The following is a 19,058-nucleotide window of genomic DNA, read 5'->3' on the forward strand; positions in this document are numbered from 1 at the left end:
TCACTTGAAAGCTATCAATACAGCCAGCATGTATCACATTGGCTGCACCGAGTCCAACATCAGTAAATATGGAGCATGTTTCTTTCTGCTTGTCTAGGATTCAAATGGCCTGTTACACATTTTTCAAGTGACTTGTTATGCCTTTTAGATGACTCGTTACATCTTTCAGATGACCTGAACCTTTCAGATGATTTGCTTCATCTTTCAGTTTACTTCTTACACTTTCCAGATGACTTGTTGCAAATTTCAGATGACTAGTTATACTTTTCAGATGATTTGTTATACCTATCCGATGACTTGTTACGCATTTTAGATGACTTGTTACACCTTTCACATAACCTGTTACACCTATCAGATGACTTGTTACACATTCCAGTTGACTTGTTATATCTTTCAGATGACTTGTCACATCTTTCACATAACCTGTTACACCTATCAGATGACTTGTTACACCTTTCAGACAACTTGTTACTCCTATCAGATGACTTGTTACACATTCCAGATGACTTGTTATAACTTTCAGATGACTTGTTACACATTTTAGATGACCTGTTACACCATTCAGAATGCTTGTTAAATCTTTCAGATGACTTGTTACACCTTTTCATATAACCTGTTACAGATTTCAGATGACTTGTTGCACCTATCAGATGATTTGTTACGCCTTTCAGATGACTTGTTACACCTATCAGATGACTTGTTACGCCTTTCAGACGACTTGTTACTGCTATCAGATGACTTGTTACACATTCCAGATGACTTGTTACACCTATCAGATGACTTGCTACACCTTTCGAATAGCCTGTTAAACCTTTCAGATGACTTGTTACACCTTTCAAATAACTTGTTACACCTTTCGCATAGCTTGTTAAAACGTTCAGATGACTTGTTACACCATTAAGAGGGCTTGTTATATCTTTCAGATGACTTGTTACATCTTTCTGTTTACTTGTTTCACCCTTCAGATAACTTATTAAATCTTTTAGATGACTTGTTACACATTTTAGTTGACTAGTTTTCCTTTTAGATGACTTGTTTTACCTTTCAGATAACCTGTTACACCTATCAGATGACTTGTTACACCTTTCAGGTGAGCCAAAATTCCTTCTAGATGAATTGTTGCACCTTTATAATGACTGTCAGATAACTTGTTACACTTTTCAAATTGACGTGTTACATTTTTAAGATTAGTCGATACACCACTGAGATGACCCAACACTCCTATTTGATAACTTGTTACACCAGATGACCTGTTACACCTGTCAGATGGTCCGGTACACCTTACATCTGCTCAAATGAAACAGAAAACGCAATGGAAACAAACAGGTATGGCCCAAACAGCTCAGAATCTCGAGTTTCTTGTGCCACAATGACAAGAAAAGGATTTCAGATTTGTAATTTCTGTTTACCAACAAAAGTCACAGATAGATTTACTGTCCTTATGCGAGTTTATTGAATCACATGAATGCATTACATGATCACTATTACACTTATACTATTCCAAGTTTCAGATTTGTGCATGTTAAATAGTAAACTAGTAAATGGTATATAGTTGTCTAACACCTTTTCTGCCTTGATTAAGACCTTTATAGACCCATATACCCACACACACACAGGTTCACACTCTGATGACAGCTGCATTGCCATACATGGTTCCAGCCTGTACCCACCAAGAGCAATGTGGGGTTCAGAGTCGTGCTCAAGGACACTCAGTCAGATGGGTGTGGAAGGCAGGAGCCAAAATCTGATCCTCCAGTCAGAGGTAGACCGCTTTACCTCTGTGCCACACTAAAACTTTTGACAATGAAAAGTGTTTCAACCTAAATACTCTCACTAATTCGACCAAATAAGCCTTTTCTGCTTCACATCTAACGTGCTCTACTAATAAAAGACACACAGGCTCCATCTGCATTCATGGAACATGTGGGGCGGATTTTGTCTTTTGCAATGCACTGTAGCAGTTGTGTGCATGTGTGAGGCTGACAGCAACATGATCGTGCGCACATGCAGCCACAACCCCACATGTGCACATGATACCCCATCATGCAGGAGAGAAATGCAAGTCAGCAAAAACGGCTTCACTAGCGGCACGTTTCACTGCTAGCAGCTGCCAGCCTGACATGCTGGTATTTCACAAAAGTAAAAGAAGAAGATTCATGGTGTATTAGTAACGTGAAACTTGGAATAGTGTTGATCTGCAGAGGAGATACGGGTAAAGTCTGAATATTGTGTCCTCCTTAGAGTGAAACAAACACAAAAGCCCCTCATGAACGTATAAAAATATTAAAGTTTTTTTTTTAACTCTTAAAGAAATGACATTGTATAGGTGAACCAAAACAGCAATTTCTTCTCTCACAAGTTTTAAGATAAGAAAAAGATATTTTATTGATCCCAACCAGGGGAATTTGGTGGTTGCAGCAATAGTGTATAGACTCAGCAACAAAACTAACAAACATCAGAGAATCAATCAGACTGAGGACAGCTTTCAGAAAACAAACATCAAATGAGTTTATCTATGGCACAAGGATGATGAGTTATACAATCCAATGGAGTGAAGCAGGAATGATCATATAATCTATGATCTCAAAGAGCTCCGTGGTAGTTTCTTATAGGATTGTTGTGTGAAGCATCAAGTCTTAGAGTCTCTCTATTCTCTGTTACTAAAACTCAGAAATAAAGTATGTTTTTCAGAGATCATTACTTTGGGTGATAGTGTTGACTTGAAAAATACTAGAAAAATAAGGCTAGAGTTGAATCAATTAATAAAAAATACTAATATTTTTTAAAATAATGCAGCTTAAAGTGGCAGTTTCTACTATAACTGCCAAGTTTCATTTACACTATCATTAATATAACTTCAAGACTTTCTCTTGTAAATGTCGCCAGCGAGTCCTAAATAATATACATAACTTTTTGACCGTTATATATATGTATATATATACAGTATATATATATATATATGTATAATACCAATATAAAACTTTAAGTGTTGCATATGCAAAGTTGCATAAACAGTTAAAGAGTTATGGTAGTCAAAATAGTTAAAGGTTAAAGCCAATCTTCATGGTAGTACCCTCTTACACTAATTCTAAAAACTCTGACATACATAAGCCTATACGTTTCATACTAGGTTTTTAGCGATCTGCTATTTGTCAAAGTCCCTCCTTTTCAGTTATATTACCACAAAGTTGTCTATTCTGTTAAACTGGGGCCTTATAACAATATTTATCAGTATATATCTCAAGAGGTTAATTATCTTTCACATTTCATTGATTTAAAACCTTTAAAAGCGTTTCAAACAGAGTTTTAAATGGTACTTTAGTTGTTTTCCCAACGGAACTTTCAAATTTGTGAATTTCCATTTGATCAATAAAGTTATTTTCCTTTGCTATTGAAATTGTGATTGCTAAACATTACAACATTTACCAGATATGCTTTTTAAACTCCCTTTTTGTTAAAACTCTTTTAAACAAAGCCTACAACAAAAAGGACACACTGAGTACTGGTGTCTTTGGGTGACAGGGCGGTGTGGTTCCAGTTTCTGTTAGCTCACCATTTGCTCATGTTTTACGTTTATTTATAAGAAATTCCGTTAGTTGTTTGCCTCTCACGTTCAGGGCCTAAACCACACAGTAAAAGTTTGAATTTTAACTAATTTCTTTTTAACTAAAGCCACTGCTGCTAGTGGAGATAAAACGGGCACTTGAGTATCTCCTTCCATGTGTAAGGGTTTTACTTTACAGGTTTACAAGTGAATGACTGAGCTCGTCTGCGAGTCACTGACCCATATGTGGGTCAAATCTTCAATGAAGGCTCTGTGGCTGCTGAGGCAGGGCATTTTTAAGCTGAATCAAACTGGGCCAGCATCCAGAAACCCTTTCTGTCTCTGTCATGAAGGAAAATCTACACATGTGTTGCAACTTTTGCTTTCAGAGAAAAATCTTCAGATGAACTGTTGATTTAATGTTTTTTTTTACACTTTTTGATGAATTTTTACACACATTGATTAGCCTTTCAGTAACTTATTCAGTATATCTGCTTCCACAAAGGTTGCAACACCAGCGAAAATGTGACTTTTTCCCCTCCCTTGAGGGATATCTAGTTCTCTCCATGTGACTGGGGAAAGCGGTCCAGTGCGCCCACTGGATTCCGTTACTCTGTAGCCAGCAGAGCTGCTGGAGGCCGCAGAGCTGTGTCCAGTTACAGCAAGAAAATCTCTGCTAAGGCAGTGATGAGAGGTCAATGGCTGATGAGCTGAACAACTGTGGACACTACCTGCCAAACATTCACACACACTGAAGCTCAGAAAGATGAGACCCTTTGGCTCCGTGGAGCCACTCCAAAAAGCTCTTCTCCTCCACATGCCACAAAATTCATATTCTATCAAAATAATACTTAAAGCACCACTCCGATCATATTTTGAGCTATTTTATAAAGCAAAAACTTAAACAACTGTATCAATTCTAGGACCTAGTTTCTGTAGAGCGTCCTCTACAAGTGGATGCATCAGAAAGGAGCAGAGTATAAAGCTTGTGGCTTGCCGTAGTTGCTTCTACACATCAATACTACAACCTTTATTATTTTTTTTTATTTGCCTCAGATCCACAACAATTTGAATAAAGAAAAACTCAGAAATGCCATTTTAATCTTAATTTTATTTATGTTATTCCTCAATCAAAACACCAAAAATACAGTTTTCACCTTACATTAAATCTACTAAAAACAAACAAATGTGTATTTCGTTTGATTATAAAAAACACAAATGTAAATTGTAATTGCATTTAATAAAAAAGAACAAAAAAAAAAACACTTTAGATGGGCTTATTAGCCACTTTTTACTCAAATTGTCCTCACAGACTGAAGTTGGCAGATTGTAGTGCCCTCATAGAAACGCAAATATTTCTAGAATCATAATTGGTCAACAGAATAATTCAAACTCCTTTTTCCAGCCAATCAGAGAAGAGTTAAAAGCCAACGTCAGATGCTGTGCTCTGATTGGTCAAGCCCCCCAGTCAGCTGAGCAGCGGAAGGTATAAATGTTCCTGGGACTTTCTGGCGATGCAGTGAGTTTTGTTACCGTGTGTGTTAGGAAGAGGAAGCGCGTGCGTGCGAGCAAGAGAGAGAATGATAATTTATTAAAGAAAATAGTTTAAAGTAACTTATTTTGCACTTTATAATTTTCAAGGTGAGTTTTTAAAAACATTTTCTGGAAGTATTTGTTAGCTAAGTTTTCTTTCTGTTTATCATCGAATATTGGGTTTTTAGTGGTAAAATGTCAGTTTTTAAGTGACTTTTGCGAGCATGATGGGGATTTTTTGTGTTGGTTAAAGGATATTCACTGTTCTCTAGGCAGCTTTGAGGACTCGACACTCCGGGAGGTAAACCGACTGTCACCATGGTTGCCACCAGCACATTAAAGACCAAAAGCAGTGATTGTGTGTCTGAGTTGGTTGAACGAAGATATGACCAGGTTTGCATAGAAAAAGGTGAGTTTACTGGTGTTTTTCCCCCTCTTCTCTGTATGTGACCTAGTTGCTGGAGCGTTCCAGTTGTATGCTCGATTCTTTGTATGGTGCAGCCCTGCAGGAGTGAGGGGAGGGCGGGGACAATGTCTGCATAGCAACTGTCAGAGCTTATTTATGCTGAAAAACTGCATTAAAAGTACATGTATGGTTTTATTGGTGATAATAGATCATTTAAATCTTTTAGACTTTTTTTGTGTGCGAATGAGTTAACTTAACAATACTTTTGCCTTAGAGCTGGATTTCTGGGATCACTGCCTGGCTGAGCCACAGAGGACGCCGGACGTCACAGAGGACAGAACCTGTCACCAGCTGGCCAAAATGTTTGAAAGCTGCCTGTCCCGTGCGAAGAAAACCACGCTGCACTGCTCCTTCGTGCTGGTTCCAGAGAAGCTGACGCGGAGGATAGCCCGCGAGGTCCTGCGCCTGGCTTCCTGCGAGCCCTGCGGCCTGCGGGGCTGTGTCCTCTACGTCCACCTGGAGGTGGAGAAGGGCTGCAAGCAGCTGGAGAGAATCGCCTACGACGCCACGGTGGTGCCCACCTTCGAGCTGACGCTGGTGTTCAAGCAGGACGGCACGGCCTGGCCCAGCTTGAGGGACTTCCTCTTCATGGGGTCGTGCTTCGCCCCGACTTTCAGACATGTGCTGAAGCTGAGCCCGGGCTTCCGGATAGTCAAGAAAAAGCTGTACTCCTCCTCGGCTGGTACCGTGATTGAGGAGTGCTGAACTTTGTGGGGGTGGATGGAGTGACACCCCGCCCCCATGGCGGTGCTACATTTCCTAGTGTTTTTGTAAAACAATTTCAGTTCAGCTTGATTTAAAATGTAAAATTTTCATTTTATTTGAGCATCTATTGTTCAAGCACTTTTAATTTTCTTTTTTTTTTTTCTCAAATGAATGTTACCTGTTCACATCAACATGTTAGAGGGGGGGCGTACTTTGGGAACACTTTTTTGCTAACGACACTAGCCACTTTGTTAATGCGTCTGCGTGTTTCCAGATGCATTGAATGTTCGCTTTAAGGGCTGCAGAGTTTTTAAGCTTCATGGATGATGCTGCTGTCATGGTGTGGGCTGCTCACACTCGCCTTAAATGTCCTGGACATGTACGTTCACTTGGATTGCAGCCACTTTGTGTGAATGTTTTACTGTTTTATACCGCCTCCCCCAGAAACCTTTACCGTGCGAAGACCTTTATTTATAATTAAACGTCTGGTTCAAGCAAACCAGGAGGCTCGGTGTGTTTTTTAAAAAATTATTCAGCTCCAAACAAATCTGTTAAATGTTTGTTGTATGAAAAGCAGAACTTTAGATACTAAGAATCCTTTAAAAATGGATCAAAAGATGATTTTTGATCTTTTATGATCGGTTTCTGCAGAGTGAAAAGAGTTCATCAAATTCTAGAGTTGTAGGTTTAGATTTTTGGCAGATAAACTTTTCTTTAAAGAGCTTGTGACTCTTTCAAAGGGCATTTTGTCTTCTCCTGATTGACAAATCCTTTGAAATGCAATTTTAATCTAAATTTTCTTTGCCAAAAAGTGCCACAAGTACATGTTAAAAGCACAATTTTCAACAGAATTGGTTTTATTTTTTATTCTGTTTGCACCACTTACTCATTCATCAAAGACAAAACAAACTAATTCTTACTTCCTGAATAAGAATCTCCAACCTTGACTCAATGGTCTCAACCTGGTTAAAGTTTAATGAAAAGTTGACCCAATTCTTTAACCTTTTAACAGCAGATCTTTAACTCCACTGACATTCTTTCCACTACCGGAACTATTCAACTTATTATGCAATTAATGTGTTCTATATAAGTCAACACAAAAAGTTTTTTTTTTTTTTCTTGTTTGAAAACCTGCTGGACAAGTCCATAGGTCCAGACCAAGTCCTGAACTTCGCGTTTGGTCTGTATTCATGTTGCTGTCAAGCTGACTTTCATGCTCCAGACCAAAGCTTGTAAACAAAACCACTTCACTGAAGATCTCTTCTGTCATTGGCCAGGATTTACGAGGGCGGGGCAAATCAATATCAGAAGTCTTAAGCTTTGCAGTCTTTTTTGGGATAGTTCACTGATTCAAACTTTATAGTTTGTGGCCCAGTTTTGAAGGTCAGGAACAACCCTTTCTACTGCTTTTGGTGCAGTAGTTCCATTCAGACTGAGAACACTTATGGTGTACAGTATTTAGACCGGACACATTTGGTTTGCTTAAAGGGAACCAGAGTTTGTTCCCTCTGCAATTTCCAGTCTAAATACAACAAAGTGAACTCTGGTCCAGGACTCGTCTTTTGAGGTTGTCTCTGTTCGATTCCAATCGAACTGATTTCTAGTTGGCTCTCTTTTTTCTCAGTCTGAATACAATCGGTGCTTGGAGCGAAACAACCGGACCAAAATGGCCACCATTCTGTAGCCGGTCGCCACGTGATGTAAACAGGTTATTCATGAAGTGACTGGTGAGCTGGGGGAAAATATAAAGCAACAATTGTTGTTTAATCAGACAGAAAAAACGTTTCTTAGTTCAGTCATCATCAACATCCCACATTACATTGTAGTTCATGTGCAGGGATGTCCGTATCAGGCAGGTTAGGCAGGAGTTCTGGAAAATCAGCCGGAGAACGGCCTTCTGGGTCTTGATTTAGTCTAAATCAAGTAAAAAACTATGCGAACTCAGGTCAAAAACTAATGTGAGGAAGTACGTAAAAAAAACTGTCCCCAGTGCTGTTTAGGGGGTAAAATGTTGTCAAACTGCAGAAAAAAAAGGTTGAAGCCAAACTGTAGATCAGATTTTGGGGAAATGCCTTTGACTGTATATGAGAACTGGACTGAGAGACCCCTCCCCTCGTGTTCCAAACAGGAAGTATCCGCTGGAAACCAAAATCCCATAGACTTCTATTGATAAATAAACAGATAGTCATTATATTTGTCAGAATAACTATTCTAGCACTGATGTTTTTTTATTAGCATCTTGTTGCTAATCCTATTTTTTTTTTAATATTTTTCTTTAGCTACGTGTATTCAAGTTATAAACTAACCAATCATATGCCTCAGTAAAAGTAGGTGGTTTCACATCGAAAAGTTTGACAAATTCTTTTGTGGTCCACTTTTAAGTGGAAGTGGGTGTGGCCTTCTAACAAGCTCTAATCTGATTGGCGAGATGGACTCGGACCAATCACTGCTTAATGACGATTTCTGGTTCCAACATGGCTGATTCTGCATCGCGAAAATATGGCGACTGAATTGATTTCATTTGGTTGGACCCACTTTGGTGAAATCACCCATGTTCACTCAGTCCGGTTCTCATATACAGTCAATAATAAAGACTCATCTGCTTGAATTAATGAATAAAATGAGACATATTTAGAAAACCTGCAAATGTGCATGGCAGAAATGTAAAGCCTTTATAAAAAATGAAACCGAGGAAGAAAAAAGTACAAAAAAAATATGTGCAGAAAGTTTATTTGACTTTAGAAAACGATTTTGAAATGTAATCAAGCAACTTGATGTGAACTCAAGAGAATACGTGTTTTCACAGAAATCAGATGTTATTTTTGTCTGAAAAAACTGTCTCAAATGTCTGATAATTCTGTTACTGGTTATTATCTGGGATTTTATCAGGCTTAACAGGTTTAAGTGAGACATTTTCTGCTTCCTTCTGTCCAGATCAGTCTGTGTGAACGTATCGCCGCCTTCTCGTGTCAAACTCAAAGCGATGGCGTTCAGGCACCAACGAGCTGCAGCAGGTTCATGAAAGCATCACATGATGTTTTGCAGGACTGTCACTGTGCGGGACAAAGCAGCTCTGATCATCTCCTCCCAGTCCCACACAGCCAGCTCTCATGCCTCCCTGTGCTAACTGTGGCTCAGCAACACAAACCTGTATTGTTGGGTCTGCTGTAAACACAAACAGAGCGGAGGAACACTCGGCTTTGAGTTAAGACTCAGGATTCTGCCTTACTGCTGCTTCACGGACTCACTCTCTGTTGCTGCTGAATCCTTAATCTGTAGATCAGTTTGACGCAAAATGCTTGAGAATTTTACTTCATTTATTTAATTTTTTTCTTCATTCCTTTGAAGAACTGCTGTCTTCTCTAAAACAAGCCCTAATACACCAAATAGCACATGCTGTGACATACAATACTCTTTGACTATTCACATAATCAACGTGAATGAGCTGATTCTGAAAAGTTGCTTTTCAAATCAGTTTTGCTCCGATATTACCGATGTAAAGTGTTGCACAAGGCTGCATTTCTCTGCTTCCAAATGGTCTGGATTTACAGAAAAATACGTTTTCTTCATTCTGCTCCCTATCACTTCCTCAACAAAAGATGTCCCGTGCTGTTTTTATGTATTATGTTTATGATTGTCCTGTTGAAATAAATAAAAACAAAACAAAAAAATTGTGAAGTTATGTTTGATGAAACAACAAAGCAAAAACTCGGGTAAAAAAGGGTTAAAATAAAAAAAATAAAAAAAGAGAATTGTTGCACGCCAAATTTTGTTGACATTTTTCCCAAACCGCAGTGGCAAATGAAGCTTCACAAAGCACTGAAGCTTTCCAAACAATTGTGTTGGAAAAGCTTCGAGGCTTCATTGGCGATGACATCTGGTGGACAAATAAAGCAATAGCAAGCTCTGTAGAGTACGACCATTGACAGTATAAACAGAGAACTGGACTGACTCAGACCGACTCGGACCAATCACTGCTCACTAATGTCGTCTGGTCACAAAACCGCGGTAAAATGGCGACTGAATTGACTTAATTTCGTTGGAACCAGAGGTAAAAGGTGTTTCTGGTGATGTCACAGGTGTTGTGTCCATATCTATATATGTCAATGAGCGTGACTGGCACTGTTTCAATGTGTGGTCCTTCAGCATTCCTTATTTTGTAATGAACAAGTTTTAAAGGTAACATGATGCTGGTGTTTTGAAACAAGCTTCACGAAGCTCCGAAGCCTCAGGATCAAATGTCCATCACTACCAAACGGTTGCTTTGGATTTCCTCTGCAGCATTTATGAAACTTCCTCTCTTTGGTTCTGTTCTGCTTCTTGGTTCTCTGAACGGACCTCCTCCGTTCAGGTTCTGACCCAGAGAAAAGTTTGCTCACTCCAAACTCAACAACCCTCCTGACAGGACGGACGTCAGCCCAATAACCTTGAGAATGAAGGTCAACTACATGATGGAGGAAGCACTGAAGAAAAAGACCTGACAAAACAAGAGACACACAGACGACTAAAAGGTTGGGAAATTAAAAAAAGTGATAATTAATTGTTACCTGTAATAAATGTACATAATCTAGTTTTAATCTAACGTAATAATTGCTGTGAAAAGTATTTTTGTTGAAATTTGTGACATTATTACACAGTGAAATATTAAAATCCAACTAAAAAAGTAGCTTTATGAAGTTTGTGTAACACACTTACAACCTTTAATTTTATACCAGTTCATTCAATCTTGAAGATTTAAGGGGAAAAAACAATAAGACGTGCACTTTCCAGAAATTTAGTCCACAAAATAGTTACTTTAAAAAATGTTTTCTTAAAATAGTTGTATGTTTAAGTTGGCCAAGCGTTAGCATTGTTAGCATTAATGGGAAATTCCATTAGCATCAAGCTAGCGGACTTTAGCATTAAGCGTTAAATCGATCTCTACTTTTATGGATCGATTATTAAAATGAAATCAATTTGATCAACTCAGCCCTAAACGTGACACTCCTAATGAGGTTAGTAAATGTGGTGAGGAGATGAACGACAGAACTATCAACTTATGCTTGTTTTCTGCTCCTTCTTTGGGCGATGCTGCCTCCGTTGGCCAACTACTGTCGCTGCACCGTGTTCAGTTTGGTCAGCTCTCAAAAGTTTAGAGTGAAGGCAAAAAAATGTTACCTAAATGAACCAAATCCACAACAGTATGAGACTTAAGGGGACATTCAGAGATATAAAACTTCTTTAAAAAAATATTTCAATCAAACTTTTGCTGAGTTTGATGGAAGTTTCTTCAAATTCTGACATTCTAGTTTTTACATCTCTGATGCCTGAATTTATTTCCAGCTATAAAAAAAAATATGTTTTTGCTTTCAAATAGATGCTAAATTAAGGTAATTTTGGTGCATGTTTCATTCAATCAGCGTGTAAAGAGGAAATCAATCAAACTTTATTTATAAATGAGTCCTCAGCATCCTCCTCCTCGGTGGACGGTTCCGTCCTTCATGACAGCGTTTGAGCTGATGTTCAGCAGTGATCTCCATGTTGGAGTTCAGGGGGACGGAGCAGGAGGGGGCTGTATCCGGGTATGCTGGGCTTGACTCCACGTTTCCTCCTGTTTAACGGCTTCCCCTTTTGGAAGATGGAAATCTGATGAAGCCAGAGGAAGAGCGCGTGCCGGTCATGCTGGACTTCAGAGGCTCCAAACATGTTTATGTGACAACATGTGACGTGAAGATATTGCATGTAAACAATCTCGTTTTTAATAAAAACACATTGTGTTTCTCATTAAAACTTCGTTACAGTCTTTTTTTTTTTTAATAACTTTTTTTGGTTTATTTTTGTATTTTTGTTATTTTTCTAAACCCAAACCCAGAACATTTAGATGACATAACTGAACCGTTACAGTCAAAAAAATGAATGAAATTGCAGTATTTTGAACCAGGAAGCACAAAAATGACGAGTTTTGCAGCTGATGATCAAGGTGCATTCTGGGAGTTGTCCGTTTTTTTTCTCTTATTTTGCCATTTTAGACCATTTTTTCTGCTGTTTACCTGGATTTCTTAACACTTGAGAGCAGTTTATGATGTCGGATGAATAGAGGGTTTCATCAAACCTCACAGACACTCTGTGTGACAAAATAACGAACAGGATGTTCCTCCTGGAGAACGCTCAGCTTGATCTTTCCTTTTTTCAAATTTGTGTCTCAACGTCAACATTGTTGCCTCATATCATCCTTGACGCTCATCCCTTTTGGTTGGAGTCATCATTTTGTAAAGAGGAACATCACAAATGCTGCTGAGTGAAATAAATATCTCTTTGGAGCACATGATGCATGAGTGGAACTGCAATGCATCCCCTCAAAAATAGGGATATTTTGAGATGTTGTCGCTCTATTTGCAGCTGCGTAGTTGTTGCACAACACAAGTGTCACTACAGTGTTTATCTGGCTGCTGTGCGACCTTTGCCGGACACTGACCCTGAAAGGTTTGAAGCTAGCGACCCGCCCCTGCAGCTAATAAGATCCTGGCATGAATGTGGCCATCTGAGACATCTGACAGGGGGGTGTTGTCTCGCTTATTTTGTGCTGCTGGAAGTAGGTCACTACATAGGAAAAAGGAAAAACTTTGTTTGCGTTTGTAATCTTTATGTTAGATGCTATTTTGGTGTAAAGGAAAAACACACAAACCTGTTTAGACAAGAAAACTGAGCAAAAACTTGTGTGTATGTGGATTACATCACATCAATGCTGGAACGCTTTCAGCTGGATACCTAATCTCCTGACCTCCTTCAGATGACCTAATATAAAGATATTGTGCAAAAATTAGTTTTTGATGAGCTTTTAAACCTCTTATTATATTTTTGAGGAACAGCGTTGATGTTTGTTCTGTTTAAATGATAAATAGTGCAATTTTGTAAGTTGTTCATTTCAGAACGGGTCATTTTGACCCAGAAATTAACAGGAGGGTTAATTGATTTTTTTTTTTTTTTGCAGGAATTCAACACTTTTTGCAGCTTTTAAACAAATAAGACTGTGCAAAATAGTGTGATATGTTTTTGGAATTACAAAAACAATACAAAACATTAAAAATGGATGTGGCTCATCTGCTTTCCTTTCCGCATTAGACTTTAGTATCTGTGCATCCTTTTCTTCATCCATGGATCCCCATGTTTCCAATCCATGCGAATTACATGTTATTTTGCTTCAATAGTGCATTAGTTTAGCACTTACAAATCGAACCATCTTTGCATAAATTGTGACAATATTAAATCCTCAGCTCTGTTTTGTATTCTGGACTTTTAAAGCACAAACTCCTGTGACTTAATAATTTCCACACAAGTAAATTATTAAATACTGGAGTTTTTCTTCTTGTCTCTACAATTAAACAAGTTAATAAATTATGACATAACAAAGGTTTATGGTTGAGGTGCCTTCATCAGTTCGAGGCCAAAACGGAGTATTGTTGTTAAAATAGCAATCAGTTGCAACAAATAAAGTATGATAAAAACATTAAAGGAAAATATTGTTTTTTATTAGCCAATAATTGCAAAATTTAGAAAGCAAATGTAAAAAGATGTTTTGTTGAGTTAAACTACAGTGGAAAACTTTGGGACTGCGTTTTTGCTGCCATCTAGTGGACATTTTGAAGATTGCAGAACTTAACTTAAAAATTTAAATTTAAATTTATTTTATTTTATTTTTATTTATATTTAGCTTGATTCCCTTTTGATTTGCTGTACTCCATACTTTTTCTTTAAATATGTATTGAAAAAGTCATGTTTATAACCATGCTGGGACACAAGGGTGGTTACCATGGGCAACGCAAACATTACAGCACACAATTTAACGGTGACTGCAGTTTAGACTGCTGTGATTATTGGGTTTTGCTTTGTTTTTTGGGGTTATTTTCCTCTTAACATGCCACCCAAGAAGACCCCCGTTAAAAAGCCGAGTAGAGTTACACCCGCAGCTCCAAACAAGGACACAGGAGCGGCCAGTCTCCTCGGAGCACAGCTTGACGAGGTTTGTCTGTAGCCACTTGAACCTGTTTCTTAGCATAGTACATACTGTAACATAAATTCAGTTTGAGCCATTAAGGTGGGACTGCTCAGTATGAGTATGTTATTGAAATATACAAAAACTTATTTATGATCCGGTAACCGGAAGAGCTATTATTTTGAAGGCACAATACCGGAAACAGGAAAATGGACCTGTAGCGCAGTTTTTTTTCGTCGCAAATACAATTTTATTTATTTATTTATTTTATTTTATTATTTTTTATTTTTTGTTAACAGGACTCATGGCGGTCTTGTGTGTCTTTGGTGGTTGGAAACAGTCCGGAGGATGAGGAACTTATCCAAGCGCTAGCTTCGGCTGTGCAGCAGCCACAGCGTAAACTCTTCACTTTGCTAACCCGAAACAGCATCCTTATGAAGGTACCATTAATGAATTTTATTAGTAAAGTACTTAAATAAATAAGGGAATACAAGGGAAAAAAAAGATGTATTCAAAATGTCTATTTTAATTTCATAATTTGCCTGACATATAAAAACTTTTTATAATAGCCTACTTCATCTCAAGATTTGTAACACTGTTAAACTTCTTAAAAATGACAACAATTTGTGCCTTTAAATTTTTTTTTAAAGTTATTTCTGCCTTTATCACAGCTTGATTGTTTTTCATGGATTACTGCATCCTGAGTTTTGAACTAAAGCAAAATTTTAAGAGTGAACAAATCGTTGTTAGCCTGTTTTTCATTAGCAACAAGCTTAAATAGCGTAAGTGCTACAGTTTCACTTAATTTTGACAATTTTAGTCAATTATCTTTTTTTCTGCAGATTTCTGAACTTGGAAATCTAAAAGGGAAAAAGGTGGATGATGTTTCTTTATTTAATGAGGTAAGTTTATGATATTTGAAGGAATATGTAGCTGTAGGAAAAAAAAAAAGTGTTGGTGGCGGAGTTGCTGGGGCCTATCCCAACTTCTGTTGGCGGGTTACATCTTGAACAGGTTTCCAGTCTATTGAAGGGCGAAAAAAAATGATAACATCCTAAAAAAAAGCATAAGAAGTTGAGCAATATTTTGAGGTTATTTTCAAATTTTGTGGGTTTGTGTGCTTTTGGGTGATTGTGTGCTTGTTTTTGTTGTATTTCGTGCAGGTTTTGCAGTCTGCCAGGGTGTGGCTGGATGCAGGAGAGGACATCCCCTTTGACCTGATGGCAAAAATACTAAAGCTGCAACTGCTTCAAGTTAAAAGCAGTGATCAGCAAAGACGAGAAGCTGAACAGGTGAGCTGTTAGATGTCAAGTATTCAACATTGTTTTATCTTTGTTTGCCTAATTACATATATCTGGTATTTAACTGAAGACTGAGGCAGAAAAAGCGAAGGGCAACCCTCCCCCTGACAGCACGGATAAAGCCAAAGGATCTGACAAAAGGGGAAAGACTCCCTCCAAACCAGTGACCTCCTCCATGGAGAAGAAAACCAAACTCCTGCGCCGGGGAGAAGTTGAGCCGCCCACATATATAGGTAAAAACCACAGAGATTTTGTTTCTAAAGTGGTTTATTGTTTATTGCAAGAATTATGTTCTAAAATTAACACACAGTAGCTGAAATCCGCAAAGTAGTCAAGTTAATTTTTAAAAAATATTTCTAGGATGTAACTCCTCACTACACTTTTCCCTCCTTTCCTTAGACAGACACGAATATTTTTAAACTTTTCCTTTCTTGTTTAAACTCTCAGAGTTCAAACCTTCATAGAAATATAAGTCCAGTTTTATAGAATTGAAATCAAGATCTGATTAAGATTGAAGATTTCTGTATGGAAGACACAACAGGGAGTAGAATGATTGATAATGTCAACAGCCAATCAGTACACAGAACTTAAGATGCTTTAAAAAAAACATGCAAGTTTGCCCCAAAAAATCCACAAAACTGCAAGATTGCAGTATAATAAGGAACCACTGCTGTTAATTCTCACCATGACTAAAAACAGGAAACAAACAACCCTTGTCCTGTTAGTGGACAGAACAGAAACTTCAAAACAAAATGATTCAGAATCAAAACCTCTTGATGGTGTCTCTCCAAAGACGATGAGCCAGACTGGGGTCCTCAGCACTACGTTCTCCTGGCGGGCTTCTACCAGCCCCTCCTGATCGCCGCCCTTGACGACATCGGTGTCCACGTTGCCAATGTCATCAAGCTTTGCTGCGATCGAACACAAATCCACAGGAAGGAGCAGCAGAGCTGTGACGAAAGTGAGCAGAGCCAAGCAGCCTCTGCGTTCTCAGGAGCAGGTTAGAGTGTTGAGTCTGTCAAACACAACATCTCTGCAGATGTTCAGAGATTTTCTGGAGGTGGAATAGTTTTCAACAAGTATCACAGTTTCCTTGACAAAAAGAACCAAGGAAACCAGTTGAAGTTCTGACTGCTGTGACACAGGAAGTTCTTCTTTAGAGTTGGCTGTTCAGGCCAGGAGGCTGGATCTGTTCTGGTCAGAACTCAGAGCAGTTCTGGACAGCGGGCCGCCCCATTCCAGGCTCCACGATGTGGTTCCACTCAGCTACACTGTCCAAGACATTCACACCCAAGACCCAGAGGATGGGGTAAGTTTAGTTCACCTCTCAAGAAGGTTGTAAATAAGCTAAGCGCTGTGAATGTTTATGCTATTTTCCATTTTGCTTTTCAGCTGGAGCTCGGGGGCCGGATTTTTGAGGGCGTGGCCAATCTGATTTATGACTGTTTGCAGTGGCGCCGGCAGCATCAGCACTACCTTGACAGTCTGCAGCTTTTAGATGTTTCAGGTTCAGGTCACAAACCTGCAGAGGTAAATCAATGGATGAGCAATTATAGGAAGAGGATGTGGCTGCAGACAACAAGACATCATTAGCCAGAACAGGAAGTCCTCAATCGACGACAAATATTATTATTATTATTTTGTTTTAACTTTAATTTAACTGGCCACCCTAAACAGTTACGTTTTTCTCCCGTTTTAACCTTTAAACCTTTAACACAGATTGCATGCTGGTACAAAGCCGCTTTTCTCTGCAACAGAATCTGATTCACTTTGATTGTGTTAAGGGTTTTTCTGAACACTTTTCTTTATCAATTCTGGAATATTTCTTTATCAATTCTGGAATAAAAGGAACAAAACGATCGCCGTTTTTTTTGCTCCATTTTAAGCTCATCTTGCACAGTATTACACCGTTTATTCACCTTAAAAAGTCTTAATAAAAGGTGTAAGAACTCTGAAAATCTGTGGAATTTCCGCCTCCTTCTAATGATGACTGAGCGGCATCTTGTCTGCAGCCTGGTCCGCTCAATTATAGCAATAATGAAAAACAACATTCATAAAGTGCTGATTGACATTTTAAAGATTTAAGGAGGAAGTGATGGGCTTTAAATTAGCTGTAGTCAAACACCCCCAAAATGAAGACAGTCTAGACAAGACACAAAAGAGCAACTACAGACCGATACCATTTTTAATTAAGATAATTAAAAGAAATGCTTTCTGTCAGGGAAATTAATAAGAAACAACTGCTATGATGTCTTCCAGTCAGGCTTCAGACAGAACCACAGCACTGAGATGGCTCTGACCAAAGTTACTAATGATATACATGTAAATACAGACAGTGTAAACATTTCTGTCCTAGTTAATTGGATCTTAGTGCTGCATTTGGTACCACCAACAATGCTATACTACTCAGACTCTATACTACTGAATTGCTCTCTGGAGCTAATCAAATTTTCTGAATCTGTAAAACTGGGTGAGTCTGACTGGACCAGCCCTAAACTAGTTCAAAATGTACTTGGAAAACAGGAAATATTTGCTGTCAGATGGTAACTTCACATCTGAGGCAACAGAAATTACATGTGGAGTTCCCCAAGGCTCCATCCTAGGGCCACTTCTGTTTAACATCTACATGCTCCTAGTTTCCCACATTATCAAGAACAACATTAGTAACCATAGCTATGCAGAGGACACATATATATATATATATATTACATTACATCTGATTAGTTTTATTTTCTAAGCGGGCTTATGTTTATTTAAGCTTTACTTTGTGTCTTTACTGTGATAGGTCGCTCCAACGCCTCCCTTGCAAAGCCCAATCAGCTCGATGAAGGCAGTTTGTAAGGAATCTCTCAGAGACCAAGGTTGAAAATCTTTATTTTTTTTAAAAAATGTCAGTTTCATCACTCTTAGTACAGAAAAAGTCAATTGTCTTTTCTCTGCATGAAGTGGACATGTGTTACTATAACTCCCTGCTGGACCTCGTTCCCCCTGAAGCCTGCTCCGTGCCCGTGATGTTGCACTGCATGCTGGAGCAGGTCTGTGTGACAAACGTTTGTGTGTCATGACATTGCTGCAGTCTATTGTGTTACTCCCACCCATGTGTATCCAGGTGGTGATTTCCAAAGAGCAGCTCGCCGTATCCAATCACTCAGAGGAGCCTGAAGCTGACGAGAACGTGTGGTTAGACAGTCAGCTGGTCAGATACATGCTCCAGAGCGTCCTGCCTCAGATACCCACAGAAGAGGAAAAACGTCTCATAATAAGTGACCTTCTAACTGCTGTGCAGAAGGACGACGATAAGAAGGTGCAGTAGAAACTCCAAATGTTCGTGGCTGCAACAAGCTGACAGTCAAGCTGTGGCGCTGTCCGAGGTGCTGAACGACACGGTTCTTCCAAATTTCAACCTAAATACTCACAGAATTAACTCTTACACTGATTCAATCTTGAACTCAGCTAAATTTAATCATTTTTGTTTTAATTTGTTTTAACATTTATGATATTTGACTTGATTAAATGTATTAGAAGATGTGACGTCCC

The 19,058-nt window shown here is 38.6% G+C and overlaps 2 protein-coding genes across 4 annotated transcripts in view; both read left to right on the forward strand.

Moving 5' to 3' along the window:
* The first annotated feature begins 5,023 nt into the window (after window positions 1–5,023).
* Window positions 5,024–6,750, forward strand: LOC112156478 (DNA damage-inducible transcript 4-like protein). The gene is made up of 3 exons (XM_024288778.2): window positions 5,024–5,185; window positions 5,350–5,486; window positions 5,758–6,750. The coding sequence occupies exons 2-3, from the start codon at window positions 5,396–5,398 to the stop codon at window positions 6,246–6,248; spliced, it is 582 nt and encodes a 193-aa protein (XP_024144546.1). The 5' UTR covers window positions 5,024–5,185; window positions 5,350–5,395; the 3' UTR covers window positions 6,249–6,750.
* Window positions 6,751–13,843: 7,093 nt separating this feature from the next.
* The window catches only part of spag17 (sperm associated antigen 17), a 19,916-nt gene continuing 14,701 nt past the window's right edge, over window positions 13,844–19,058 (forward strand). The window contains exons 1-11 of one of the 3 annotated variants that reach the window (XM_024287776.2): window positions 13,844–14,247; window positions 14,520–14,660; window positions 15,063–15,122; window positions 15,384–15,512; window positions 15,592–15,754; window positions 16,315–16,521; window positions 16,667–16,830; window positions 16,914–17,051; window positions 18,307–18,382; window positions 18,468–18,556; window positions 18,631–18,825. In XM_024287776.2, coding sequence (XP_024143544.1) covers window positions 14,143–14,247; window positions 14,520–14,660; window positions 15,063–15,122; window positions 15,384–15,512; window positions 15,592–15,754; window positions 16,315–16,521; window positions 16,667–16,830; window positions 16,914–17,051; window positions 18,307–18,382; window positions 18,468–18,556; window positions 18,631–18,825 — 1,467 coding nt within the window. In that variant the 5' untranslated portion in view covers window positions 13,844–14,142. The remainder of the gene's footprint in view (window positions 14,248–14,519; window positions 14,661–15,062; window positions 15,123–15,383; window positions 15,513–15,591; window positions 15,755–16,314; window positions 16,522–16,666; window positions 16,831–16,913; window positions 17,052–18,306; window positions 18,383–18,467; window positions 18,557–18,630; window positions 18,826–19,058) is intronic. The other 2 variants (XM_024287777.2, XM_024287778.2) reach the window with 2 other exon arrangements.

The sequence above is a fragment of the Oryzias melastigma genome, linkage group LG18 (genome assembly GCF_002922805.2).
Source record: "Oryzias melastigma strain HK-1 linkage group LG18, ASM292280v2, whole genome shotgun sequence".
NCBI lineage: Eukaryota > Metazoa > Chordata > Actinopteri > Beloniformes > Adrianichthyidae > Oryzias > Oryzias melastigma.